Below are 21386 nucleotides of genomic sequence, written 5' to 3' on the forward strand. Positions count from 1 at the left end.
TGAACAAAACTTCTCTGGCTTTGTGATGAGCCGTGAGTGTAAATAAAGATATAACTTTTATGATGTAATAAACTTAATTTGTAACGACCCCTAGCCTATCCTTAGTAGATATTCCTCTTTGGGTTTTTCCTTTCAGGCTTCCCCTCAAGGTTTTTAAAATGCGATTTTTATTTTTATAAATAATGTTTTGTTTTTCTCTTCAACTGACGTGGAATCACACAATCCACCTCTCTACGGAGCCTAACATTCTCGTTGGCACATTACTCGTTGTTCACCCCTTTAGGGTTTAGTGTCCTTGCTGGCACACCGCTCGGTGTTTGACTTTGATTATATCTAGAATGACTCTAGCCTATCGCTAGCAAATATTTCTTTTGAATTTTTCTTTTCGGGCTTTCCCTCAAGGTTTTTAAAATTTAGTAAGAGGTTTCCACACCCTTATAAAGAATGTTTCGTTCTCCTCTCCAACTAATGTGAGATCGTCATTTGCTAGTTCATCAATTGACCTATCTAAGAAATCTCATTAAATATTAAAAATATTTTTTTATCTTTGAGATTGAAAAATAGACAAAAATTGGACCATTTTCCTTTTATGGAAGAAAATCATATTATATAATACTTGTATTAAAATTAGGATAATAATTATATTTATGACTAAAACCAACCATTTTTTTCATGGTAAAAGAAACATATAGGCTAATTAGTCTCATATTTCATTAATAAAAGAATAAGAATAGATTAGTAAAAGAATCATATTGACTAATTAACATTTCCATACCAATTATTGGGCTACATTGTATTTAGAAGAAAACAAAACAAAACAAAGTAATGGGCTAAACCCGAGCATTAATCGAGGTAAGTCGTTGGATTTCCTATTTAAATTTTTTCGTGTAGGACCTAATAAAACATGATAGTGATTAGCTCGAGTTTGTTTAACTGAAGTATACCACGTGAACCTATGACAGGTTGTTTGGTTATGTAATTTATGAAACCTTGGCTATGATTCATGTTGTTTATGGGCTACTTACTATGTGGGGATGATTAGAAGTTACACGAGTGGTAGAGACACATGGATCACTGTTATATAATGTAGAGACTATTAAAGGGTCGCCAATTAACTTTTTATTATGACTTTTTTGATAGACAGGACTCACACATAGTATTTTATTGAATTATATCATATATGTCGTGCTCTAGATAGGATTGATGCATTAGGTTATTGTGTGGATAATCTTTAGATGATTTTCAACTATCCAATAATAGTGAACTTATTTCAAGGGACATAGGTCTGCATAATATCGAGATAAGTTGGAAGGACAGGGGTTGCTCACACGTGATTCGGACTAATTACTTGAGTGATGCTAACTAAAACTCTAGAGGTAAACTCTCTCGTAGGATAGTGTCTATATATGTCTTAGAGTTGGGCTATTTAAGAGGCTAAGCCTCACTTGAATCGGTAGCAAAGAACATGGCTAGATTATTTAACTCTAGCATACACCAATAGTTGAAATACGTCCGGATGAGCTAAATGATATCATTGAGTTTAGTCATGTAATACCAATAATTGAGATAAGATCAAAGAGGCTAAATGATGTGTTACTAATCATGTAGTGGGTCACGAAAAACCAATAATTGATATAAGCCTAGGAGCTACCTAATGGGAAACAAATTATTTGCCGGGCCACATGATATCCATGATTAAAATGAGCTAGAAAATAAGTAACTAGTGATATAAGTTTTTCTTAGTATTGTTACGTTCATAGGAGCTAATCGAGCACTAACCCTAATATAATTACAGTCAATGACATCAGGCTAAGAGCAACGTATTATACCCTCCAAAGAGCAATTCTTCTCAAAATCTAAAAAGGTACCGAGTCGTGGAGCATCCAGCTACAAAAAAGGTCAGTTGTCTCTTTGCTCTTCTTAAACATGCTGGTTTTAAGAACGAGTGATTACCCTTCTCGAATCTTTCCTAGTCAAGCCCTTTAATCATTTGAATTAACCCGAGAACTTTTTTTAATTGAGAAAAAGTGTATAAGACAAAATAATTATTGCCTTTATATGTGGATTCATGTTCATTCGACCAAAATACTAATTTATTTTATTAAAATAAGTAAACAAAACTAGTTGTATTTCACCATTCAAAACAAATTAGTCAAGCTATCAAAACAATGAATGGTAGGTCCATCAATCATCGACCATAATCAACGGCTTAAAAAAAGAAACCCACATGATTTTGTCATCGAAAAATCGTTTATCTCGAAAAAAAAATCTAACCCAGATCTAAAATTCACAATAATTAAAGAAAAAAACACAATTCAATCATTGTATACTAATTATTTCTTGTATTCATTCATAATAATCATTGATGGATCGACAATTACATTCAAACCACTCGGGAAAAGTTCAATTTCCCCTTTTTCTTTCTCTATTCCTTTTCATATTGTATGGAAAGATATTACAAACTTTATATGCCAAAAGGGCAAAAGAGAGGTATGATATTGGGCCATGATGAGTACTCTTTATGCATGGCAAGGCATGTCTGATTCCTCTAACTCAATACCCACTTCAGCCAGCCTTTGATCCTTGTACACATACCATTTAGCACAAACCAAATAAACCCCAAAATTCAAACCACTCAAAATAGCCAAAAGCCAATAGAAATTGTAAAGCTTCCCTTGGTTGAGATTATCAGCCAACCATGGCTTCCCTCCTGTGATTTTGTGCACAATTGTCACCAAAAATGAGCTAAAAAAGCACCCTAATGATAGTGTGCTTAGAAATAGCCCTGTGCTCATTGTCTTCATCCCTTTAGGACACTCCCTTAAGAAGAAATCAAGTTGCCCCATATACGTAAACGCCTCACCCGACCCTACGAAAAAGAACTGTGGCACCAACCAAAACACGCTTAACGGAACCACGGCGGTCTTATTATTGATTAGATCGTGTGAACTCGCAACTTTGAGTCGCTTTAGCTCGGTGAGAGCTGCAGCTACCATGGCGAGAATCGATAAAACTAAACCTGTACCGACTCGTTGTAATGGGGTGAGACCTTGAGGGTTTTTTAGTAGGTTTCGGGCGATGGGGACGATGATACGATCATAAATTGGGACGGTTATGAGAATGCTACCTACGAAGAAGGCGGTGAGGGAGGCGGCGGGGATTTCAAAGGCTTTTCCGATGCGGCGGTCCATGGTGGAGGCTTGGGAGACGGAGAAGGTGGACATTTGGGCGTAGATAGTCCAAAACATGATGCTTGTGGCCCAAATGGGTAGCATTCTAATAACCATTTTTACTTCTTCAACATCAGTTAGGGTTGATATGTACCATTTGTTCATTAATGTGATATCAGCCCCTTTTTCTGATTCTCTGATTGCTGCTTTATCCAAAAATCTGCAAAAAAAAGATTAAAAATTGTAATTTTATAAATTTATAAAAAAGGGTTTAACATGAAACGAATATTTGATCTATAAATGTACGATAATATTAGAATCGAAGGACTAAAAGTGTATCAATTTAGCTTAATTTTTAAAATTTAGGGACTAATTAAATTTAATTTTCAAAATTTTAGGATTAAATGTGTATGTTTTAAAACTTAAAAGAACATTTTTACCGATATTTCAAAAATCACTAACTAAAAGTGCACGTTTTAAAATTCCGAAGGATATTTTAAACCCATGTTTCAAAATTTAGAGACTAACCGTGCAAGTTTTGAAACTCGAAAGTATATTTTAAACCTAGTTTTTAAAATTCAAATACTAAGAGTGTAAGTTTGGAAATTTGAAAAGACCGTTTAAACCTATTTTTGAAAATTTAAGGAGAAAAGGTGTGCATTTATAAACAAAACTCTAAAGGACCGTTTAAACCTATTTTTGAAAATTTAATGACAAAAAGTGTGCGTTTAAAAACAAAACTCGAAAGAACAGTTTAAACCTATTTTTCAAAATTCAGGGAAAAAAAAGTGTATGTTTATAAACAGAACTCGAAAGGACAGTTTAAACCTATTTTTCAAAATTCAGGGAAAAAAGTGTATGTTTATAAACAGAACTCGAAAGGACAGTTTAAACCTATTTTTCAAAATTCATGGAAAAAAAGTATATGTTTATAAACAGAACTCGAAAGGACAGTTTAAACCTATATTTCAAAATTTAGAGACAAAAAGTGTACGTTTATAAACAGAACTCGAAATGACAGTTTAAACCTATATTTCAAAATTTAGAGACAAAAAGTGTACGTTTATAAACAGAACTCGAAATGACAGTTTAAACCTATATTTCAAAATTTAGAGACAAAAAGTGTACGTTTATAAACGAAACTCGAAATGACAGTTTCAACCTATTTTTTAAAATTTACGGACAAAAAGTGGCGTTTATAAACAAAACTCGAAAAGACAGTTTAAACTTATTTTTCAAAATTCAGAGACATACGTTTGTTGACAAAATTTTCAAAATTCTGGAGCTAAAAGTGTACGTTTTGAAACTCGAAAGACGAAATGAATCTATTACGAGAAATTCAACGATCCGAAAGACAATCTTTTAAAAATATAAATGAAAAGAAAGAGAAAGAGTGAGATCCAATTAAAAGAATGTGGAAGAAAAGGTTGGAAGATGGAAGAGGTTGAAGAAGGGATTAATTGGGGAAGGTCAAAACATGGTTTTTTTAAATCAGCAAAAGAGACAACAAACATGAGAACACTGATTTCCAAGACAGTCTGTCCCAACAATACTTCTCGTGACCCTTTTCGATGTCTTCTATGAAATTATTCAACATTTTTTTACCACACCTTCACCTGATCGAGTTTAGATCTATCTTCATGTCTTTCTTTTTTTTATACTCGGAAGTTCAGAGGGTTGAATCTCCGTTCAAAAGGGGAGAAATTCATTTTTACCTACAAACTTAGCTTAGAGGTCAAACTCGACCCTATTCAAAGTTTTCGATTAGAATATTATCTGTAACTCGACTAATGAGTTATAATAATAACCGACGAAAATTAGGCCATATAACTATTTAGTTTTATTTTTATATATTTTAGTGTAAATGTTTTTTATATTCTAGTGTCGGTCGATTAATTATTTATTTTTCGAAAGTAATCTAAACTCTAACACAATTTTACCATAATAAAAACTAATTTTGAAATTAAACCCTTCCTAAAATTAATTTAAAATAAAATATATCATAAATTTTTAAATAGAAATAAATAATAATATCTATTATTATTGGTGGGACAATTAAAATAATTCATGTGGGCCTTCAAGGAAGAGAATAATATATTAGGGGAAAAATATCTTCTATTTCATCAAATTAAAATATTATAAAAAAAATACCAAAATTTTATAAGGATGATTAAAAATATTAAAATCAAATAAAATAAAAATTATGGAAAATTTTCGAATTTCCTCAAATTGTACGAGAAAGACACGACAAGATGTCAATTTTGTCAGTTCAGTTATATGTTATCAGTGTCATTGTTGTTGCTTATTGTCTGTGAGGTTGTAAGATTGTTTTTCAAATATTTTTCAAAAGTGGGTCGGAGGCTTGAGTATACACGGTCGAGCCAAATGACCCGAGTAGTTATTTAATTTTAAAAAATATTATCTAAAAAAATAAATATTTTTCAACAAAACAAGGTAGATGGGGGAAATAATGAACTAAAGTAACTAACCTGAACTGTTTAGAACGAGGAAGCTTTTGCTTCTTCATCTTCCCATGTCCTTCATCTCCAAATTCATCAATGTCGAACAAAAACGACGAATCGGATGGCAATTCGATACGTCGTTTCCTCCAAGCAGCGACGAAAACCGTAGCGATCTGTGTCAACGGGCTACCGACCAGCTTCTTAAATCGATATTTCTTAGTACCGGAGACAAACACGACTAACCCGGCGACAATGGCGCTGGCACAGATGCCATATCCCCATTGCCGGCCGACGTTATCCTGAATATAGACGAGAACCGTCACGGCGGCGAGTGATCCTAAGCTTATGAAGAAGAAGAACCAATTGAAGAAGTTAGTCATTTGAGACCTTTCCTCCTTGTCTGATTCATCAAACTGATCGGAACCGAAACCGGAGACACTAGATTTCAGGCCACCGGTACCGAGCGCCGTCGTGTAGAGAGCGATGTAGAGGATTGTTAATTGAAAGTCGGTGGCCGGAGCACAATGCGACTCCGCCGTGCATCGTGGCGGCCGGAGGGAAGGGATTATGGTAGAAATTGTTAAGATTGTAACACCCTATAGAAAAAAAAGATTGATTTTTTCATCCAAATATTAAAATCCCAAATCAAAAAACAAAAAAAGAAACAATTTTTACAGTTGCTTGAACGGCTGCAAAGATGGCAATGGTGAGGTACCTAAAAAAACATGAATCAAACATTCAAATTGAGACCAAAATAAAAGACAACCTTAAACAAACAAAAAAAAAAAAAACAAGCAAAAATCTAAAAAGGGTTTGGTTTTTTTGTTTGAAAAAACATGAAAATTACAAAATTAGAACCTGCCAAGAAAGGTATCAGCAATGAAACCACCAAGAAGACAAAGCATGAAGGAAGTGCCAAGGAAATTGGTGACAGTATTAGCAGAAGTGGCATTCCCCAAATGCATGGTTCCAGTCAAATATGTCACCAAATTCACTGCAATTCCTAGTGTTGTTAGCCTCTCTACAGCCTCACCTCCTGAAAAATCAAACCAATAAGAACAAAACTTTACTTTTTCGACTCGTCTTCGGCTACATCCAACGGTTATTACGATTCAAAAATAACGGGAACATAGAAGTGTTTGAGAGAGACCGAGAATCATGGCAGCTGCGGTCCAGCGGCCGGTCTTCGAGCGCTCGGCCGGGCGGCCTTTGTAGTCCCACGCATCTTGGAGAACTTCTTTGGTTTGTGAGTGAGAGGAAGAATTCATGGCTTTAGAAGAAGAAGAAGAAGAAGAAGAAAGAAGGTTTGAAAATGGTGTATTTTTTTTTTGTTTTGTTTTTGTGTATGCAAATGAGTGATAAGGGAGAGAGAGAGAGAGGAGATGAGTGTGGGTTTGGGCAATCAATGAAGAGTGGAAAGGGGTTTTTTATAGGGTGAAAAATAATTGAGAAAGCTCAAATAATAGTGAGTTCATTTATTTATTTATTATTAAATAACATCTTGATCTCTATTCTATATATTTTATTTTAAATAAATTTTAAAATCTTTCTTATTTAGCCGAAGATTCGAAATTTATTGGATCGGACATCTCTGTGTCCCGACATTCTTTTGTATCCCTTACGACATGGTCACGTTACTTACTTCTCGCTTCTAAAAGTGAAAATTATCCCCACATATCAACACAGATCATTTCAGAATGGTTAGTTCTCACTCACATGCATCCTAGGAAAATTCGGAAGAGGTCACCTAATATATGATTGCTTCGAGGAAATCACGTTTAATTTTGGACTTTCGATGATTGAACCATTGAAAAGGAAAGTATATCTTGTTGATATATGTAGTAATTTTTAATTTTTCAAGTATTTCTTAACTATCTTATCATTAGGATCGCTCTCATTCGAATATGATCTCGATTCATTTATATACCCCTCATTTACTCATGTGTCACAATTTTAAATTTATTGATAATTCATAGTACGAGACCCCATATCGGTTCGAGAGGGGAACGAAGCATTTTTATAAAAGTGAGACACGTTTTAAAACCGTGAGATTGACGATGATAGGTAACGGACCAAAGTGGACAATATTTACTAACAATGAGCTTGGACTATTACAAATGATATCAGAGCCAGACATTGGGTGTTGTGTTAACGAGATCACTGAGTGCCCAAAGGGGGTGAATTGTGAGATCCCACGTTGGTTGGAGAGTGAAACAAAACATTTCTTATAAGAGTGTAGAAACCTCTCCTTAACAAACACGTTTTAAAACTGTGAGGCTGACGATGATACTGCTAACGAGGTCACTGAGTGCCCAAAGGGAGTGAATTGTGAGATCCCACGTTGGTTCGAGAGTGGAACAAAACATTTCTTACAAGAGTGTAGAAACCTCTCTTAACAAACGCGTTTTAAAACTGTGAGGCTGACGATGATACTGCTAACGAGGTCACTGAGTGCCCAAAGGGGGTGAATTGTGAGATCCCACGTTGGTTGGAGAGTGGAACAAAACATTTCTTATAAGAGTGTAGAAACCTCTCCTTAACAAACACGTTTTAAAACTGTGAGGCTGACGATGATACTGCTAACGAGGTCACTGAGTGCCCAAAGGGGGTGAATTGTGAGATCCCACGTTGGTTGGAGAGTGAAACAAAACATTTCTTATAAGAGTGTAGAAACCTCTCCTTAACAAACACGTTTTAAAACTGTGAGGCTGACGATGATACTGCTAACGAGGTCACTGAGTGCCCAAAGGGAGTGAATTGTGAGATCCCACGTTGGTTGGAGAGTGGAACAAAACATTTCTTAAAAGAGTGTAGAAATCTCTCTTTAACAAACGCGTTTTAAAATTGTGAAGCTGACGATGATACTAATCGGGCCAAAACAGACAATATCTACTAGTGGTGGATTTGGACTGTTACACACAGACCGACATCGAACCGAGACTAAATTGTAATATTATATATATGTATTGTTTGGTGAAGTGATTGAAATAGCGTGGTGTCCTCACAAAGATGAGGAAAAAGGCAATGAAATAATATTCGGAGGCCATGTGAAGTTAGAAATATGGTCCATCGGAATTAGAAGCCGATTTTAGAATATATTTTGAAATGCTTTGTTAACTCCAAAATTAGAATTTTTCTTCTTCTTTCAATTATCATTTCAATCATTTATCCCCAAATATTCTATGTCTTATTTTTGGTAATTTCACTTTTAAAACTATTTATTATAAAAATAAAAAATAAAAAATAAAAAACAAATAAATTAAACCTTAATTAGTGGATGAATTATTGTTATGATTTGTAGACTAATCAACCAATAATCTCAATTTAAACTCAAATAATGTTTTTGTTTTATTGATTTGAGTGATTTATTAGTTGTTGGTCGATGAATTATTTTTTTAATTTGACTATCCATTTAATTAATTAAATTAGAAAAGTTTAATCTAAAATTAAAAAGTTGAAAAGGATTTTTATTTTTGGAATTTTTTTNACCTTAAACAAAAAAAAAAAAAAAAAACAAGCAAAAATCTAAAAAGGGTTTGGTTTTTTTGTTTGAAAAAACATGAAAATTACAAAATTAGAACCTGCCAAGAAAGGTATCAGCAATGAAACCACCAAGAAGACAAAGCATGAAGGAAGTGCCAAGGAAATTGGTGACAGTATTAGCAGAAGTGGCATTCCCCAAATGCATGGTTCCAGTCAAATATGTCACCAAATTCACTGCAATTCCTAGTGTTGTTAGCCTCTCTACAGCCTCACCTCCTGAAAAATCAAACCAATAAGAACAAAACTTTACTTTTTCGACTCGTCTTCGGCTACATCCAACGGTTATTACGATTCAAAAATAACGGGAACATAGAAGTGTTTGAGAGAGACCGAGAATCATGGCAGCTGCGGTCCAGCGGCCGGTCTTCGAGCGCTCGGCCGGGCGGCCTTTGTAGTCCCACGCATCTTGGAGAACTTCTTTGGTTTGTGAGTGAGAGGAAGAATTCATGGCTTTAGAAGAAGAAGAAGAAGAAGAAGAAAGAAGGTTTGAAAATGGTGTATTTTTTTTTTGTTTTGTTTTTGTGTATGCAAATGAGTGATAAGGGAGAGAGAGAGAGAGGAGATGAGTGTGGGTTTGGGCAATCAATGAAGAGTGGAAAGGGGTTTTTTATAGGGTGAAAAATAATTGAGAAAGCTCAAATAATAGTGAGTTCATTTATTTATTTATTATTAAATAACATCTTGATCTCTATTCTATATATTTTATTTTAAATAAATTTTAAAATCTTTCTTATTTAGCCGAAGATTCGAAATTTATTGGATCGGACATCTCTGTGTCCCGACATTCTTTTGTATCCCTTACGACATGGTCACGTTACTTACTTCTCGCTTCTAAAAGTGAAAATTATCCCCACATATCAACACAGATCATTTCAGAATGGTTAGTTCTCACTCACATGCATCCTAGGAAAATTCGGAAGAGGTCACCTAATATATGATTGCTTCGAGGAAATCACGTTTAATTTTGGACTTTCGATGATTGAACCATTGAAAAGGAAAGTATATCTTGTTGATATATGTAGTAATTTTTAATTTTTCAAGTATTTCTTAACTATCTTATCATTAGGATCGCTCTCATTCGAATATGATCTCGATTCATTTATATACCCCTCATTTACTCATGTGTCACAATTTTAAATTTATTGATAATTCATAGTACGAGACCCCATATCGGTTCGAGAGGGGAACGAAGCATTTTTATAAAAGTGAGACACGTTTTAAAACCGTGAGATTGACGATGATAGGTAACGGACCAAAGTGGACAATATTTACTAACAATGAGCTTGGACTATTACAAATGATATCAGAGCCAGACATTGGGTGTTGTGTTAACGAGATCACTGAGTGCCCAAAGGGGGTGAATTGTGAGATCCCACGTTGGTTGGAGAGTGAAACAAAACATTTCTTATAAGAGTGTAGAAACCTCTCCTTAACAAACACGTTTTAAAACTGTGAGGCTGACGATGATACTGCTAACGAGGTCACTGAGTGCCCAAAGGGAGTGAATTGTGAGATCCCACGTTGGTTCGAGAGTGGAACAAAACATTTCTTACAAGAGTGTAGAAACCTCTCTTAACAAACGCGTTTTAAAACTGTGAGGCTGACGATGATACTGCTAACGAGGTCACTGAGTGCCCAAAGGGGGTGAATTGTGAGATCCCACGTTGGTTGGAGAGTGGAACAAAACATTTCTTATAAGAGTGTAGAAACCTCTCCTTAACAAACACGTTTTAAAACTGTGAGGCTGACGATGATACTGCTAACGAGGTCACTGAGTGCCCAAAGGGGGTGAATTGTGAGATCCCACGTTGGTTGGAGAGTGAAACAAAACATTTCTTATAAGAGTGTAGAAACCTCTCCTTAACAAACACGTTTTAAAACTGTGAGGCTGACGATGATACTGCTAACGAGGTCACTGAGTGCCCAAAGGGAGTGAATTGTGAGATCCCACGTTGGTTGGAGAGTGGAACAAAACATTTCTTAAAAGAGTGTAGAAATCTCTCTTTAACAAACGCGTTTTAAAATTGTGAAGCTGACGATGATACTAATCGGGCCAAAACAGACAATATCTACTAGTGGTGGATTTGGACTGTTACACACAGACCGACATCGAACCGAGACTAAATTGTAATATTATATATATGTATTGTTTGGTGAAGTGATTGAAATAGCGTGGTGTCCTCACAAAGATGAGGAAAAAGGCAATGAAATAATATTCGGAGGCCATGTGAAGTTAGAAATATGGTCCATCGGAATTAGAAGCCGATTTTAGAATATATTTTGAAATGCTTTGTTAACTCCAAAATTAGAATTTTTCTTCTTCTTTCAATTATCATTTCAATCATTTATCCCCAAATATTCTATGTCTTATTTTTGGTAATTTCACTTTTAAAACTATTTATTATAAAAATAAAAAATAAAAAATAAAAAACAAATAAATTAAACCTTAATTAGTGGATGAATTATTGTTATGATTTGAAGACTAATCAACCAATAATCTCAATTTAAACTCAAATAATGTTTTTGTTTTATTGATTTGAGTGATTTATTAGTTGTTGGTCGATGAATTATTTTTTTAATTTGACTATCCATTTAATTAATTAAATTAGAAAAGTTTAATCTAAAATTAAAAAGTTGAAAAGGATTTTTATTTTTGGAATTTTTTTAATTATAATTTCAAAAGAATGGTTAGATCAAGAATAAACAAAAATAGATATGTGGATAAGAATAAAAAAATCTACCATTAATTAAGAATATAACATAGCTAAGGTGGGTTATTGACCAAATTTCTATTCATTTTAAATTAACAAAAACGAGCATGTGTCGCTCAGTTCTATTTTCGCTTCTAAGTAGCATTCTCGAGAGTTAAAGATAAATCATCTTAAAGATGGAAGAGCTTTTTCGAGGTAGAGACTGACTATTGAATTGACACGGAATTCTCATTGAGGAAGCTTAGTGTTATTTTGAACAGTAAAAGGAACGAGGGTGAGGGTCACACTCCTACTTTTGCTCGGTTCTTTTTAAAGAAGCTTGCTCTTGATCTAGGCGGGATCTATCAATAGCGACATTTTCTTTTGACTCGAGACCATTTAGAATTATGGAATTTTCTTCTAGAACTGTGGAAATAATGACTTTATTAGAAAGTAGAATTACAAACTTTTACAACAATTTGAAAGTGGATGAGATCGGTCGAGTGGTCTAAATTGGAGATGGGATTGACAATACTATAAGAACCATAAGCTCGGAATTAAAATTCAACACACGAATAAAGCAATTTTATTAAGCAAAAAAGATGAAATTTAAGGATAGAGAAACCATATCGTTGGAACTATTCTCTAAAGTCTCTTAATTAATTTAAATAATATGAAGTTGACATATTGACTAATCATGTTGAAGTAATAATTTAAGGGTTTATAGTATATGGTTAAGGTTGAATGTCTCATCCTTGCAACACTATTGATACAGCTCAGGTTGTAATGGTTACAAATGATTTGATAAAAAACGTTCATGTGGAGACATGTGAGTGAGAGTGTCCTATATAATGAGTTTGTATAAGATTGGATCACGAAGTATTTAATTTCTTTTTATAAATCTATTAATTGAGTCACAAGATAATTATATATAACTCGATCTTAATCTTGTGCCTCTGAGAACTTGTCCTTTAATTTACATGAGTGAGAATGACTTTGTAGTCAACTCGATATGAGATCCTACATCGGTTGGAGAGGGGAACAAAACATTCGTTTTAAGGGTGTGAAATCTCTCCCTATGACGCGTTTAAAAACCTTGAGGGGAATCCCAGAACGGAAAACCTAAAGAGAACAATATCTTCTGGCGGTTGCCTTGGGCCAATCTTCGATATGTCTCCATTTTGAGCCTTGGGCTATTACATTTGATATGTCTCCATTTTGGGCATTGGGCCATTACCTTCCGACGTGACTCCATTTTAGGACTTGACGGAATAAGATGCTGAGAACATAATTTCCATATTTGGTAAATCGATGAGTAGTTTCCTTTAAGTGTTGATTTTGGGAAAAGAGCCTCACCTTCTCACTAGCTCGAGAGGGACTTGGTTTTCTATTGGATCATAATTAAAATTTTCAATCATAAATAAATTTTTCATTAAGGCGTAAGATGTAATTACAAGTATAAACTGAACTTTTGACTCAGTTGTAATTACAAATCACTCGTGAAAAATCAACTTAGATCTTAATTAATTAACGTTGTATCGTTTGAACTTATAATCTATAACATCATAGTTTCAAATTAATTTTTATTATATTAAATTTAAAAATATATATATTCAAAAATATTATTTAGATAAGATTGGGTCGGTCAGATTGAAATAAAATATTATATCCTAATATATTATATATTTAAAAATATTATTGAGATAAGATTTTCTATAGAAAATACTCTCTAGAACTCTCTTTCTCCAATTTCGCATTGATTTTTTTTTTGTATTTTTTTTTGTCATAAAAAAAGACGTTATGAATAGATTCGGCCGTTTAAAACTAGAGAAATAAGATTAAAGTTGATTCCAATGTTTATATTCTATTGTAGAATCGTCAATAACTTGATTTTACTATCATGTGTGTAAATGTTTAGGCATACTGAAAATCGATTGACAAGTCAAAGAATCTTGAAATCTGCTCCTTAACTATAACTTTTCAGAGTTGTGTGAATAAATCGTTCACTTGTATAATTATTCTCCACAACTTAAAAAGTTAAGACTTTGATTGCTATATCTTAGGCGAGAGCCAAGCTATTAAGATCGTTCTATTTTGCAGGTTCAAAAGCAAACTTTCCTTACATTTTGCAAATTTAGATCCCAACTTTTACCAATACTTTGAGCGTGATAACTACGATCCATGTCTGGATTTGAAAAAGAAGCTGCACGTTGTTGGTATCTATAGTGAATTTTAATTCTTTTAAGTTTTTGTTAGCTATCTCATACTCAAGATCCCTCTCATTGTGATCTCGGTCATTTATGTACCTTTTCTTTACTTGAATATCACATGCCCACTAGTTTTCGCCTTCTTGATTCGAACCCTATTCCAAATCCTGGTAATAGATCATTACAAGAGCAACGTCTTTTAATGCAATCATCAATTGAGAAAATATTTCATTATTGATCTAGTTTAGTCCTTACACAATAGAAGATATAAATTTGAAATTTAAAAATATATGCATAAACTCTTGTGATTACTCATAATGGAAAAATCACAACAAAATGAAATTATTTAAAAAGTGGATATAAGATAATATAGCTCAAGAAAATCATATTTAAAAGATTGGATAAGTTCGAAGTTTTGATGACATAAAAAACACATACAAAATAGATTATGCAAAGACGAACAAATATTAAATTTTGGATGTTGTTTCTGCCCGACTTAATTTTTTTAGCACTCTAATATTTACTATTGTTCTTCAAAAAATTAGTGGTAGAACAATTGAATATTAATTAATTGATGGTAGGTTCGAATAGTACTCGAACAGATTTGATTCATTTTGATTTCAAAACTGATACCCAATTTTTTTCGGGTTCATAGATGCTATTGAAAAGGATCGTGATGTGAATAAAGGTGGATTGAAAAGGATCATTATTGTTTGTGAGCATTATGTTTGAAGGGAGGGTAGAAGAATAAAATTTGGTAAAATTAGTACCAAAAGGGATAATAGAGTACTCCCACTTAGATTTGCGTGGTGCATTGAGAGTATGAATACACGAGGAACTAGATACCTTTAATTTTAACCATTATTCATAATAACTAAAGAAAATTATGTGGTGTATATATTATCACATGCATGCATGAAGTGTTCATCAAGATTCCTTGGGTGACAAACCTTTCTTGAGAGAATCAAATTAATTGGTACAACTATTAAAAAGTTTATAATATAATGATTTGATAGATTGTCTCCCACTTCCAAATTAAAATTTGTCTTTGAATTATATTATATAAATATATTTGAAATATACTCGAGTTGAATTCAAAAGGGTTATGTGGATATTATCAGTATGTAACAGCTTATACCCATCGCTAGTAGATATTATTTGCTTTGACCCGTTACGTATTGTTGTCATCTTCACGATTTTAAAACGCGTCTAGTAGGGAGAGGTTTCCACACCTAAAAGGTGGAGCCAACGTTCTTGCTGATTTCCCTCTCCGATTGATATGGGATCTCGCATTTAAATGTTTTGTATATCTTTTTACCTCTTTTTCATTCATTTAACTTTGTTTGAGTTCAATAATATTTTGAGTGAGAGATTCGACCCTTCAATTTCTTGATCTAAAGTATATGTATAAACCAGTTGAGTTATGTTCTATTGGTTTTTTTCTTATTACTTTTATTTATCTCAAGAATACATACACCAAAATTTATTAATTCAAGAAAGTTTGTGTTCATAATCAAAGTTGTGAGATCCCACATCAATTGGAAAGAGAAACAAAACATTGCTTATAAAGTTACCGAAACCTCTCCTGAGTGAACACATTTTAAAACCTTGAGAGGAAATCAAGAAGGGAAAGCCTAGAGAAGACAATATCCGCTAACGGCGGGCTTGAGTTGTTACAAATGGTATCAGAGCTAAATATCGGGCGGTGTGCCAAATAGGACGCTGGCACCCAAAAGGGATGGATTGTGAGATCTCACATCGGTTGGAGAGGAGAACGAAACATTCCTTATAAGGGTGTGAAAATCTCTTCCTAGTAGACACGTTTTAAGACTTTGAGGGAAAGTCCGAAAGGAAAAACTTAAAAAAAATAATATCCGCTAATAATGGACTTGAATTGTTACAAAATTAGTCCATACCGGATGAAGTGACACATTTCTTAGTTAGTGGTTAGGAGTACATGTATACCTTTTGTGGTTGCAATTTAAAAAACACATATCATGTTGTGTAACTTGTGAAGCTTTTCTCTAATAATTTTTCTTACTTTTACCAACAAATGATCACGAGAATCATTTGAATAAAATTAATGAAAAGTAAAAGAATGCAACCCCACCACTCTCACACCACTAAAATCTATGAACTTGGTACATAAAGTTGGAATCATACAAAATGTTGATCGAAAAAATGCTACCCATATTTCTAAACAAAAGTAATACATTTTCCCCCTTTAAAATTTTGATTTTCATTTCAAAAATGGGTTGAAAGAAGATTGAAAATAAAGAAAGCTTAAAAAAAAACTATCGCTGCAAACTAATACATGACGTTTTAGCATGCTTTATACTCACACTGTGAGATTCCACAACGTCAGAGAGGGGAACAAAACATTTCTTATAAGAGCGTGGAAATCTCTCACTAGTAGACCCGTTTTAAAATCATGAGACTGAAGCAGGCCAAAACGGACAATATCTCTTAGCGTAACTATCAATTCTTTTAAATCAGATTTTAGTTCAATCATGTAACTCTCATTTACTCGAGCGTTAGTATTGTATAACCCTAATTTCAATCAGACCTTTATACGCTCGTGATTATAAGCTCTAAATTTTATTTATTTACATTATAATTACAAAACTAGATTTCTCTAGTTGATTTCTTTTAATAGATAAATATCATAACATGATTAGCCAAATAATTCACACCCATTCACCATTATATTGGTTAACAATACCTTTCACCTTGAACTCATCTTGGGAGAGCCTTTATATCCGTTTCTCTTACTTTTTCTTGACATATTAACAATTCATGAATGCATTAATTACAATAACATATTGAAACAATTTGTGGTTTCATATAAACGAGAGCATGGAGGCCATTCAAAATCCTAAAGAGAAATAATACACGTGATATGAACAACATGAACGTAACTTTAATTAATAAGGATCGTTGTTCACCACAAGTTTTGTCGTACAAAAAAGTTATAAACATATGGTTTTGAAATTGTATGGATATTTTTTATCCATTTGTTAACTTAGTTTAGCTCAAAGTTGAACCAACTCTTTCAAACAATTCACGTGATCGATGTATGTTTTGCGTTTGAGTGTTATGTGATCTTTATATTTTAGTCGGAGTAAAGTAACGAAATGGAAACTTTTAGAAAAATCAATCATAATAAGGTTTAACAATCATTTCGATTAACGTAGGTAACAGATCTAACACACCGCTAGCAGATATTGTTCGCTTTGACCTAATATATATCATCATCAACTCACAGTTTTAAAGCGTGTTTGTTACGGAGAGGTTTCCATGCCTTCATCAAAAATATTTCGTTCCCCTCTCCAACCAATGTGGGATCTCACAATCCACCCTCTTAGGAGCCTAGCGTCATCGCTGCACATCGTTCCATGTTTGGCTCTAATTCCATTTAAGTCCACCGCTACTTTGGCTCGTTACGATCGTCGTCACCCTCACGGTTATAAAACGTGTCTGTTAGAGAGAGGTTTCCACGCTAAAGAATGTTTTGTTCTCCTTCCAACCAATATGGGATCTCACAACGTACTCTGAAATTTTATTTTATTTTAGTCTCTGTACTTTTAAATCTCTACTTTTCAACGTGTACCTTCACTTTAAGAAATATTAATCTCTATTAACATTCCATTATAAATTTTCGGAATATATTCACGTAACGTTTTTTTTTTACATGAAAACTTTTACTATTCTTTAATAAAAAATTAACTATGAAAAATTAATTTTAAAATTTATTTAATACGGGAGACTAAATTTGAATAGTTAAAAAAGTATAATAATTAAAAGAGAAAAATCAAATTATATTTTAACCTAATAATAAACTTTTTTTTTTATTTTTTATTTTTTAAAGAAAATAAAGTAACAAGAGTTATGAAAGATACCTTAAAAGATTAACTTGACATTCGTAGCAAATACAAAATATGCAACTAGGACGTAATNGTAGACACGTTTTAAGACTTTGAGGGAAAGTCCGAAAGGAAAAACTTAAAAAAAATAATATCCGCTAATAATGGACTTGAATTGTTACAAAATTAGTCCATACCGGATGAAGTGACACATTTCTTAGTTAGTGGTTAGGAGTACATGTATACCTTTTGTGGTTGCAATTTAAAAAACACATATCATGTTGTGTAACTTGTGAAGCTTTTCTCTAATAATTTTTCTTACTTTTACCAACAAATGATCACGAGAATCATTTGAATAAAATTAATGAAAAGTAAAAGAATGCAACCCCACCACTCTCACACCACTAAAATCTATGAACTTGGTACATAAAGTTGGAATCATACAAAATGTTGATCGAAAAAATGCTACCCATATTTCTAAACAAAAGTAATACATTTTCCCCCTTTAAAATTTTGATTTTCATTTCAAAAATGGGTTGAAAGAAGATTGAAAATAAAGAAAGCTTAAAAAAAAACTATCGCTGCAAACTAATACATGACGTTTTAGCATGCTTTATACTCACACTGTGAGATTCCACAACGTCAGAGAGGGGAACAAAACATTTCTTATAAGAGCGTGGAAATCTCTCACTAGTAGACCCGTTTTAAAATCATGAGACTGAAGCAGGCCAAAACGGACAATATCTCTTAGCGTAACTATCAATTCTTTTAAATCAGATTTTAGTTCAATCATGTAACTCTCATTTACTCGAGCGTCAGTATTGTATAACCCTAATTTCAATCAGACCTTTATACGCTCGTGATTATAAGCTCTAAATTTTATTTATTTACATTATAATTACAAAACTAGATTTCTCTAGTTGATTTCTTTTAATAGATAAATATCATAACATGATTAGCCAAATAATTCACACCCATTCACCATTATATTGGTTAACAATACCTTTCACCTTGAACTCATCTTGGGAGAGCCTTTATATCCGTTTCTCTTACTTTTTCTTGACATATTAACAATTCATGAATGCATTAATTACAATAACATATTGAAACAATTTGTGGTTTCATATAAACGAGAGCATGGAGGCCATTCAAAATCCTAAAGAGAAATAATACACGTGATATGAACAACATGAACGTAACTTTAATTAATAAGGATCGTTGTTCACCACAAGTTTTGTCGTACAAAAAAGTTATAAACATATGGTTTTGAAATTGTATGGATATTTTTTATCCATTTGTTAACTTAGTTTAGCTCAAAGTTGAACCAACTCTTTCAAACAATTCACGTGATCGATGTATGTTTTGCGTTTGAGTGTTATGTGATCTTTATATTTTAGTCGGAGTAAAGTAACGAAATGGAAACTTTTAGAAAAATCAATCATAATAAGGTTTAACAATCATTTCGATTAACGTAGGTAACAGATCTAACACACCGCTAGCAGATATTGTTCGCTTTGACCTAATATATATCATCATCAACTCACAGTTTTAAAGCGTGTTTGTTACGGAGAGGTTTCCATGCCTTCATCAAAAATATTTCGTTCCCCTCTCCAACCAATGTGGGATCTCACAATCCACCCTCTTAGGAGCCTAGCGTCATCGCTGCACATCGTTCCATGTTTGGCTCTAATTCCATTTAAGTCCACCGCTACTTTGGCTCGTTACGATCGTCGTCACCCTCACGGTTATAAAACGTGTCTGTTAGAGAGAGGTTTCCACGCTAAAGAATGTTTTGTTCTCCTTCCAACCAATATGGGATCTCACAACGTACTCTGAAATTTTATTTTATTTTAGTCTCTGTACTTTTAAATCTCTACTTTTCAACGTGTACCTTCACTTTAAGAAATATTAATCTCTATTAACATTCCATTATAAATTTTCGGAATATATTCACGTAACGTTTTTTTTTTACATGAAAACTTTTACTATTCTTTAATAAAAAATTAACTATGAAAAATTAATTTTAAAATTTATTTAATACGGGAGACTAAATTTGAATAGTTAAAAAAGTATAATAATTAAAAGAGAAAAATCAAATTATATTTTAACCTAATAATAAACTTTTTTTTTTATTTTTTATTTTTTAAAGAAAATAAAGTAACAAGAGTTATGAAAGATACCTTAAAAGATTAACTTGACATTCGTAGCAAATACAAAATATGCAACTAGGACGTAATTGGTCGATTCAACAACGACATGTTTTGAAATAATATTAGCAACTTGTTTGACTTAGCTCGTAAATATTTTCCCGACAAAATAACAAAATTGTTTGCCAACATTAAGGTTTAAACTACATTTTCAACACTTGTTTTTGGTCTCTAATATTAACAAATTTATTTATTTTTATCCAATCATAAAAACCAATAGATAATTGAACTAATTTTTTTTCACATTTTCAATCCAATTCCTAATGAAAACTATTATAAACAAAAATATGAGAAGAAAAATGCTACTAAAACTACTCCGTTTTAATCTATCAAACATCGTCAAAATCATGCTTTTTTTTTTTCTTGTAATAGTTGTTGATTCCTTGAACCTCGACATGTCTTTAATGAATTTAATATCTCCGTAACGAGTCTATTCTTGCGAATTAGGTTCTTTATTACAATTAATACGAGTTAGAACTGGTAGCTAAATTGTCGATTTTGATAGGAATATGTTAAAAATAAATAAATTTCTTGAAAGCTATCAATTTTAGGATTTGAAGTTTAGTAGGCAACATGGCTATTGGTGACTCTATGGGGGTGCCTTGGTGCCTTGTATGGGTTGTGCCAAGTACAATAGATATTAATTTGAGTGACTCATTTTAAGGCTTATCTATTTGATAATTGAAGAGAGCTGAAAATGACGAGCAAATACTAAGGCAATAATAGAGGGAGGGAGAGGGAGACATGGATAGCAACTTGTAGGTGTAGTTTGGATTGGCCGACGTTCCAACACATCAATTGTTTGGAGAATGAAGTCCTCCATCACGTAGAGCTATCAAAACATGACAAAAAATAATCTCCACTTGCACGATTGAAGCAAATCAAAGTTACTAAACAATAAGAACAAAGTTGTAAAGATAAAAGATAGAGATCAAATGTGAGATTCCAAACGTTTGGGGAGGAAAACGAAACACCCTTTATAAGTGTATGGAAACCTCTTCCTAGCGGATGCATTTTAAAAACCTCGAAGAAAAGTCCGAAAGGGAAGCCCAAAGATGACAAATGGTATCAGAGTCAGACACTTGTTAGGATCGATATCAGTCGTTAGTTCTAATACCAGTTGTTAGGATCGATATCAGTCGTTAGTTCTAATACCAGTTGTTAGGATCACACAACAACGCACACGCTCGATCTAGATGAACACAAAGGATGAGATAGAGAAAATTGCAAACAGAACTCTGGCT

The 21386-nt window shown here is 33.1% G+C and overlaps 1 protein-coding gene across 2 annotated transcripts; it reads right to left on the bottom strand.

The window, feature by feature from the left end:
* Nucleotides 1-2322: 2322 nt before the first annotated feature.
* Nucleotides 2323-9714, bottom strand: LOC111809711 (protein NRT1/ PTR FAMILY 6.3-like). 2 transcript variants are annotated; one of them, XM_023696102.1, is made up of 5 exons: nucleotides 9506-9714; nucleotides 9214-9391; nucleotides 6308-6347; nucleotides 5660-6228; nucleotides 2323-3390 (listed from the first exon to the last, which is right to left on the bottom strand). In XM_023696102.1, exons 1-5 carry the CDS (start codon nucleotides 9621-9623, stop codon nucleotides 2520-2522), a joined length of 1776 nt encoding a protein of 591 aa, XP_023551870.1. In that variant the 5' UTR covers nucleotides 9624-9714; the 3' UTR covers nucleotides 2323-2519. The 2 variants fall into 2 exon arrangements, with proteins under 2 accessions (XP_023551870.1, XP_023551869.1); XM_023696101.1 differs by lacking the exons at nucleotides 9214-9391; nucleotides 9506-9714 and adding exons at nucleotides 6491-6668; nucleotides 6783-6991.
* Nucleotides 9715-21386: the final 11672 nt, after the last annotated feature.

Source organism: Cucurbita pepo, chromosome LG14 (assembly GCF_002806865.2).
Source record: "Cucurbita pepo subsp. pepo cultivar mu-cu-16 chromosome LG14, ASM280686v2, whole genome shotgun sequence".
NCBI classification, from domain to species: Eukaryota; Viridiplantae; Streptophyta; class Magnoliopsida; order Cucurbitales; family Cucurbitaceae; genus Cucurbita; species Cucurbita pepo.